The sequence below is a fragment of the Zingiber officinale genome, chromosome 5B, assembly GCF_018446385.1.
Source record: "Zingiber officinale cultivar Zhangliang chromosome 5B, Zo_v1.1, whole genome shotgun sequence".
NCBI classification, from domain to species: domain Eukaryota; kingdom Viridiplantae; phylum Streptophyta; class Magnoliopsida; order Zingiberales; family Zingiberaceae; genus Zingiber; species Zingiber officinale.
This window is the reverse complement of record NC_055995.1, coordinates 84,313,824-84,322,580: the sequence shown is the minus strand read 5'-3', so window position 1 is coordinate 84,322,580 and position 8,757 is coordinate 84,313,824. Positions and strand designations below refer to the sequence as shown.

Genomic DNA, 8,757 nt, shown 5'->3' with positions numbered 1-8,757 from the left:
GGCAAGGCTAATGGGAACTTAGACCAAGCATGCATTCCATGCTCGAGCTTTAATAAAAAACTCTTTAAAGTCGCACTCTGGTAAGAAAAATAAAATTAAAGCCCCAGAAACCATTTCCACACAGCTTATGAAGCTATAAAGCAAGATTGTTCGCCTAAACAATGAATCGGGCATTCTGTCTGAATATGGATCCTACTATGTTTTGAAACATAGTAGGAAGTTTTTAAATATAACAACTTTTGCTTTGGTTTTTGATATTGCTGTTGGTTGCTACTCGGAATATCGTCCTACTTCCCCTGTACAAAAATTTGTACAAGCATAGAACTATCCTAGCTACCCATGTGTTCTACTAAAATTAAATTTGGATTGCAAACGATGTTTAACATTATTAATCCAAATTTTCCCTTTAGGAGTTAAACTTGAATTGGGAACGAAATTTAACATTCTTACTTCAAGTTCAACCGATGTGATCTTCCTAAATTAAACCATATTACAGAAGTTGATCAAATATCTATTTCAAGGATCGGCTTTCAGGTCAAACGTGACGAGGCACTTGACCTTCTTGGGTATGGGATCATCCACCACTGCCTAGACAAAGTCTTTCAAAGAAATCGGATATTTAAACTTCTCACAGTAAACAAGGTTTAACAATAGAGACCTCAATAGAAACACATTATTGAAACATGAAATCGAAACGAAAATCGATAACAAAAATGATAATTAAAATCGATAACTTCTTGTGTTTGGTTTTACAAGATCTATACAAAAGGATTCACTAGTTATGATGCGGAAACTTATAACTATTTATACCTTTTGTAACTTATAGACCTCTTGATTTTCTATTATATTCCTTTTCTTATCTCGGACGTCGTGTGAGCGACGATCTACCAAGACGAGAATCCACCCAAGCCTTCTTCTTCTTTTCAAATTTCGGCCACCAACTTTTTCCAAGAGATGATGAAGTTCGGCCACCAACTTTCCTCCAAGGGATGCTAGACAAGAGAACATCCTTCTCTTCTTCTTCTCCTTCAAGCAACCGGCCATCAATGGATCTCCACACCAATTATGTCGCCGGCCACCAAGAGGAAAAACAAAGGAGAAGAGAGAAAGAGTAAGGGCCGGCCACCACCAAGGAAGAGAGGAGATGAATAAAAGATGTATTGTAGTGAGGTGAGACACCTCTACCCTCTCTTTTATATTTCTTGGTCTTGGCAAATAAAGAAAATTTTAAACATAATTAAAACTTCCTTATGTTCCTTGCCAATGACTAAAAAGGAAAGTTTTAAAACAAAAAATTAAAACTTCCTTTTCTTCTTGTCATGGCCGGCCACATGCTTGTTCTCCAAGCAAGGAAAGATTTTAAACAAAAATTAAAATCTCTCTTTTAAATATTCCTTTTGTGGATAGTTCTAAAAAGAATGTTTTATAAATTAAAATCTCTCTCTTTTAAATCCTTTTATGGATATCTATAAAAGATAAGATTTAAAATAAAACATGGTTTCAAGAAAGGAAAGTTTTATCAAAAAAATTAAAATCTTTCTTTCACATTATAGATAACTACAAATAAGGAAAGATTTCAAATATCTCTTTTATTCCTTTGTAGAAAGCTATAAAAGGAAAGATTTTAAAAATTTAAAACTCTCTTTTAAAACCAACATAAAAGGAAAGTTTTCAACAAAATAAAAACTTCCTTTTATTTCCTTTTATGACCGATCTAAAAAAGGAAAGTTTTATATTAAAATCATCCTTTTAAATCCTTTTAATGGATCTCTATAAAAGGAAAGATTTTACAAAATAAAACTTTCTTTTGAATTCAATGTGGTCGGCCACCCTTGTTTGGGCTCTAAGCTAGGGCCGGCCACAACTTGATCCTATCTAACCTTGGTTTGGCCAGCCCTAGCTTGGGCTCCAAGCTTGGCTTGGTCGGCCACCTTAAGGTGGGTAAGAAGTTGGGGTTGGGTGGATATAAGACTTTATAAATAAAATGCTATAATAGGGACCGAGAGGAGGAATTGGTTTTGGTCTCCCGATAAGCTTGAGCTTCCCGTGTTCGCCCTGAACACCCAACTCAAGTTCATCAATAATATCTCATTCCACTAAAGAATTATTATTGCACTACCGCACTAATCCCATATTACTATATGGGCTCCTTCTTATCATGAGTGTGTTAGTCTCCCTGTATTTAAGATATTGAATGCCTACTAATTAAATGAGTTACTGACAATTCACTTAATTAACATCTAGATCCAAGAGTAGTACCACTCTACTTTATCGTCATGTCGGACTAAGTCCACCTGCAGGGTTTACATGACAATTCTTATGAGATCCTCAAGGGGACATCATCAACCTAGATTACTAGGACATAGTTTCATTCTATAATCAACAACACACCATATAACTAATATCATTTCTCAACTTATCGGCCCTATTGATTTAACGAGCTAAATCGCACCCTTTGATAAATCAAAGAAATAAATACTAAGTATATGTGCTTGTTATTATATCATGATTAAGAGTACACACTTCCATAATAACATAGATATTGTTATTTTATATAGTCAGTATAAAAAGATACTACCTCAATTGGTCCTGCTCAATACACTCATATTGTACTAGTGTAATTTATTAGTTAAGATAAACTAATACCTAATTACACTACAACCACTCCAATAGTTTGTCTTATTCCATCTTAGTTGTGAGCAACTGTTTATAATTTATAAGGATTTGATAACATGATCTTCTGTGTGTCTCCTCACACTATGTTATCTACAATATAAATTAAATGGACAACTACACTTAGCATAAATGTAGGCATTTGACCAATGTGATTCTTATATGCTTATACAAAAAGTTAGACTTTTAGTATACACTCTAACAATTGCCACTTTCTACATTGCACCAATAGATACAATTTTGAGGCAAGAAAGCAATTGTAGTTATTTGGAATGTATATATGCCTTTAAGCTTAGATTGACAGAGGCTGACTTTAAATTCTCCAAATGGTGAATCCAATGCAAAAGAATGACGGATGATTATCTCTTTTAGGTTGGAGTGAGGCTGGAGTCCTTGGAGAACACTCTCATTCCTTTTAATCTTCTTCGACGGGTCTTCAAGAGTCAATTGAGATTCATGGCGAAACAAGTACTCAGCCGGAGTAAGGAATTATAGCAGTATATAGGTTAAAATTACAACACCAATATTATTCAACAGTATTTAACGATATAAACTAATTAACAAACCAAGTTTACATCCAGAATTACAAACATTTAGCCAGTTACATTATAACACTAACATTACTTAACACTAACTAACAAGATGAACTAACAACCAAATCAATATTATCGCTAAGAGAATCAAGTCTACCATCACTAATATCCAAATGAATTTTGGTACTTTGATTATTTCCAGATTATGTCCATGAGAAGCATTGTGTTCACTTTCAATTTTGCAAAATAAACTAGTATCAGTAGTCACCACTTTTGCCATCCATGTTGCCACATTTGTAATATTGTCTTCAAGGATTCTTGCTTGATTTAGAAACACACACAAATATTCTTTGTCCAAAGTCCCTATATGTTATAGGTTGAAATCTTGTATTGTTGATGCTACTATAACTTGATGATGTCATGAAATAGTAACATAATAATCAAATTTTCATTACTTAGATTAAAAAAAAATTTACAACATTTAAATGAAGAAGGGGAGTTATGTTCATGTTCAATCTCTCTTAACTATCACATTCATTATATGTGAAGACCCGATTTTGGACATGGTAATGGATACTAGTGGACATACCTTTGAAGGTTAAGTCAGGTCAGACTCCTAGAAATCTTAATACCATAAAAATTGAATCCAAGTTTATGATTACTTTGTGTCATGTGTCAGTTTAGATCTTAGGGATTTCAAATGTTGGGTCTAGTTACTCATATGTTTCTTCTATGCCCTTCATTATGATAATTTAATAAGTCACATGTGGAGCTCTTATCTATCTATGATTTCATGGTGGTTTATAGTTTTATCACGTTGGGTGATTAAAAAAAAATTGTTGCTAGACGGTTACCTTAGTCTGTGTATGAATTTACACTGCCTTCGTGTATAAAACCTAGAGGGTCGCACGCATAACACGTAGAAATAAACAATGGCATTGGAAGCTAGTCGAGATCAAGATCAAATATGGATTTATTTGATACAAAGAAGAGAGAATTCGAATAGCCATAATCATGATGATTAATGGAGAATTCGAAAGTCATCATAATGTTAATTAATGGAGAAGTTGAAGAGTCATCATAATGAAGGTCATAAATGAAGAATTTATGGAACCTATAACTCTTCATCTTCTTAATTAATGAAGATCATAAATGATGAATTAATTGAGACTTTAACCCTTCGTATTCATTGGAGGCTATAAGTAGCCATCCTCGGAAAGACACAAAGGCGAATTCCTTCTCTCCGAGTCTCCCTCGTCAGATTCTTCTTCGTTTTCTTCTACCGGAAGAGATCGGTAGTGCTTCCAATACTTTGTCGATCCAAGAGGCTAGCATCTAATGGATCGTATCAAGTTCAAGTCTCGTAAAGTTTCTGTCTAGCCAAAGAAGTTGCTAATTCTGTAAGTGGGCTTTTCGTTTCGAGTGTAGCTGCAGATTATGTTTACATTTCATCATTTTATATTGCAAATTCATTTTTTTTTATTCCAAGATGCACTGTTATGACTCAAGTTAGATATGGTAAAGGGAATTTCTGAAAGTATGATAAGATATGATAAGTTATGGCCCTGATGCGGTGGGTAATAATAACCGATATATGGCCCTGATGCGGTGGGTAATAATAACCAGTATATGACCTCACCCCTTAAAGGAATTACATATAGGGGACTGATCAGTAAAAATGAAATTTTCGAAAACATGATAAGATATGACAAGTTATGGTCCTGATGCGGTGGGTAATAATAACCAATATATGACCTCACCCCTTAGAGGAATTATATATAGGGGTTGATCAGTAAGATCATGGAAAATAAGATGATTAACAATGCTATGTTTTTGATTAAGTGTTATGTTTTTGATTAAGTTATGTTTCTGCTATGTTTTCGATAAAGTTATGTTTTTGTCATAAATTTTGAATATCTTGCTAAAAGTATATCTTTTCGATTAAGTTATGTTTCTGTCATGTTTCATGAAATATATTTTCGTCATGAATTCCAAATGTTTTGCTATGTTTCGTATTCTGTCGTGCTATGTTCGATCGATCCCACTTACTGAGTGTTTTTCCAAGCACTCACCCCCCTTACTCCCATCCCCAGATAAAGACGAGGAACAAGTCGAGAAGGAGGAGCAAGAGATGTTTTGGGGCTGGTAATGAAGCCATGTCCAACTGATTTGTCCTTAGTTCATGTTATCTTTATTTGTACGCTTTTATTTTTGGATTGAAAAGACAATAATATCATTATGTTATTACTGGTTTGGTATGCACTTTATGAGGCTTGTTGTTTTCGAGTATTTATATTCGCAAGCAACGCCGGTATCACGCGCCAAGGTCATGGGGCGTGACATTGAAGTGGTATCAGAGCCAAGTTTTAATCCGGTTGGGATGTTTTGTATGAAAATTGAACGAAGTTGGATTTTCGACAAAACGCTAGTGCCCTCCAAAATGGCCTAACTAAAATCGCATGCCATTTCTCTACTGAATTCCACCGTTTAGGCCCCTAAATCATGTTTTTATTGTTTCAAGAAAGTTTCCGATTGCCTATAACTTCTCCTAGGAAAGTCAAAATTTGATTCCTTTAATCGATACTCCTGATTACTTAAGTAATTATCTCTGAACTATCATGAACCATTTCGCCTATCCGATTTTAGAAAATGGCTAATAGACCCGCCCGGGACAACCGTAACCCCAACTATGCTAACCGCAACAACAATGAAGATGCAAACCCTCCCCCAAGAGTTAGCCTAAGCCGAGAAGATTTAATGGCCATCGCTACCATCGTAGCAACCACACTGCAAGGGTTAGAGACACCAAGTGCCAACCAGGATCCCAACCCGCCACCAGAAGTCCAACCGCATGGTATTAAGTACTACTATGAGTCCCTTCGGAAAAACAGAGCCCCGACGTTTGATGGCAACCCTGACCCAGAAGTTGGTCAAAATTGGCTCAAGAATATTGAGACTCAGCTTCGACTACTAGAAATCCTGGAGGTGTTTAAAGTGGATGTTGTGACACCCTTCCTAGAAGATAAGGCACGCAAGTGGTGGGAAACCATTTCACCAGCAATGACTGAAGTTGGACCAGTGACATGGCAACAATTTAAAGAGATGTTCTTAAAGCAGTACTATCCAATTGAATTCAGGTTACAGAAGCTGAGTGAATTTGAAAACTTTACTCAAGCTCCAGGAATGTCTGTACTGGAGTACACCTCAAAGTTCAACTCGCTCAGGACCTATGCCCCAACCATCATGGCAGATGACACCCTGAAGCTACATCGCTTCAAGAAGGGTTTGAGTAGCCGAATTCAATCAGCATTAGCAATCTACAAGGCAACTAACTTCGTTGATCTGATGGGAGCAACCATTAGAGCCAAAACAGACATCAAACGGCGTGAAGAAGAAGGAAAGAACAAGCGACCCCTTGCGAGTCAATCTTCCCCAAGTGAACAAAGGTTAAAACGGCTCAACCTATCAAGTGGCCAGTCCAAAGGACCCTCTTTTACTTTGCCCTCCCAAAGCATTAAGTCATGTCCTACTTGTAACTCCAGACATCTTGGAGAATGTCGTAGGATCTCTGGTGCATGCTTCAACTGTGGGAAGATGGGGCACCGAATTATGGATTGTCCTGAACCCAAGAAACAAGGGGCAGTATCAAATTCTGATGCAGTCCAGAATAAACCAAAGGAGAATAAGTCCAACGCTAGGGAGTTCGCTATGACTCAAGAAGAGGTGGACAACGCAAGCGATGTGGTGGCAGGTAACATTCTAATCAACAAAATGACTGTCTATGTATTGTTTGACTGTGGTGCCACTGATTCTTTTATATCTAAAAGATTCACTATGAAGTTAGGACTTAGAGCTGAAATACTTAGTGAACCATATAAAGTAGCTACGCCCACTAATAAGGCTATCGAAACTCATAAGTTGCATCGAAGCTGTCAGGTCAGTATTGGTAATCATATATTCGAAGCTGATCTGATTCAACTAAACATGGTTGAGTTCGATGCCATTCTTGGAATGGATTGGTTGGCCAAGAACCACGCAATAGTGGATTGCCACAGGAAGAGTGTCAAACTTCGGACTTCAAGCCAAGAAGAAATCATCTACCATGGCAAGGCTAAGGAAAAGAGATTGCTCCTGTCCGTATCTCAGACTTGGAAAGCCATGAGGGGTGGTGATGGAATCTATCTAGATATGATAAGTGAGGTGGGAGAGAAGATTGAGGCTAGGCTAGAAGAAATTCCAGTCGTTCAAGACTTCCTAGATGTATTTCCTGAGGAATTACCTGGCACAGTTCCAGACCGTGAAGTAGACTTTGAAATTAATTTGGCACCATGTGCAGTGCCAATATCAAAGGCACCGTACCGGATGGCCCCGACGGAACTCAAAGAACTAAAAAAATAACTTCAAGAGTTATTAAACAAAAAGCAAATCAGACCGAGCGCATCTCCATGGGGAGCCCCAGTTTTATTTGTGAAGAAGAAAGACGGGAGTATGAGATTGTGTATCGATTACCGAGAATTGAATAAAATCACAATCAAGAATAGGTACCCCCTTCCAAGGATAGACGACCTCTTTGACCAACTTAAAGGAGCTACTGTGTTCTCCAAACTCGATTTAAGGTCAGGCTATCACCAGTTGAAGGTTAAGGTTGAAGATATACCAAAGACAGCCTTCAGAACTATGTATGGACACTACGAGTTCATGGTAATGCCATTCGGCTTAACCAATGCCCCAGCAGCATTCATGGATCTCATGAATAGAGTGTTCAAACCATATCTTAATAAATTTGTGGTGGTGTTTATCGACTACATCCTCATATATTCACCAAGTGAAGAAGACCACAAAGAGCACCTTCGCCTTACCCTCCAGACACTGAGAGATAAGGAACTATATGCCAAATTCAAGAAGTGTGAATTCTGGTTAAAAAGTGTTACCTTTTTGGGTCACATAATCTCTGAAACAGGCGTTTCTGTAGACCCAAGAAAGTAGAAGCAATTTTAGACAGGCCAAGACCAAAGACAGTAACAGAGATTCGAAGCTTTTTGGGGCTAGCCGGCTATTATTGAAAATTCGTTGAAGGATTTTCCTTGATAGCTATACCTCTCACTAAGCTCACACAAAAGAACTCCAAATTTAACTAGAGTGACGAATGTGAGAAGAGCTTTATAACCTTGAAGAAAAGGCTTGCATCTACACCAGTACTAGTACTACCCGCGGAGAATAAGGATTTCACTATTTATAGTGATGCATCAAAAGGAGGTATGGCGTGTGTCCTCATGCAAGTGGGAAGCGTTATTGCTTACGCTTCACGACAACTGAAATCGTATGAGTAAAACTATCCCACGCATGATCTCGAACTAGCTGCAGTAGTATTCGCGCTAAAAATTTGGAGACACTATCTATATGGTGTCAGGTACGAAGTGTTTATAGATCATCAGAGTCTCAAATATTTGTTTACACAGAAAGAATTAAACATGAGCCAACGACGATGGGTTGAGCTCTTAAAGGATTATGACTTAATAATAAGCTACCACCCAGGTAAAGCAAACAAGGT

At 37.2% G+C, this 8,757-nt stretch overlaps 1 protein-coding gene across 1 annotated transcript; it reads left to right on the top strand.

Annotated features, from left to right (window-relative positions):
* The first annotated feature begins 5,855 nt into the window (after window positions 1-5,855).
* On the top strand, window positions 5,856-7,604 carry LOC121986797. Its single transcript, XM_042540736.1, has one exon. It carries the CDS (start codon window positions 5,856-5,858, stop codon window positions 7,602-7,604), a length of 1,749 nt encoding a protein of 582 aa, XP_042396670.1.
* Window positions 7,605-8,757: the final 1,153 nt, after the last annotated feature.

Excerpts from the sequence above, each read along its gene's own strand:
- LOC121986797 (XM_042540736.1), top strand. The coding sequence starts at position 5,856 with ATGGCTAATAGACCCGCCCGGGACAACCGTAACCCCAACTATGCTAAC.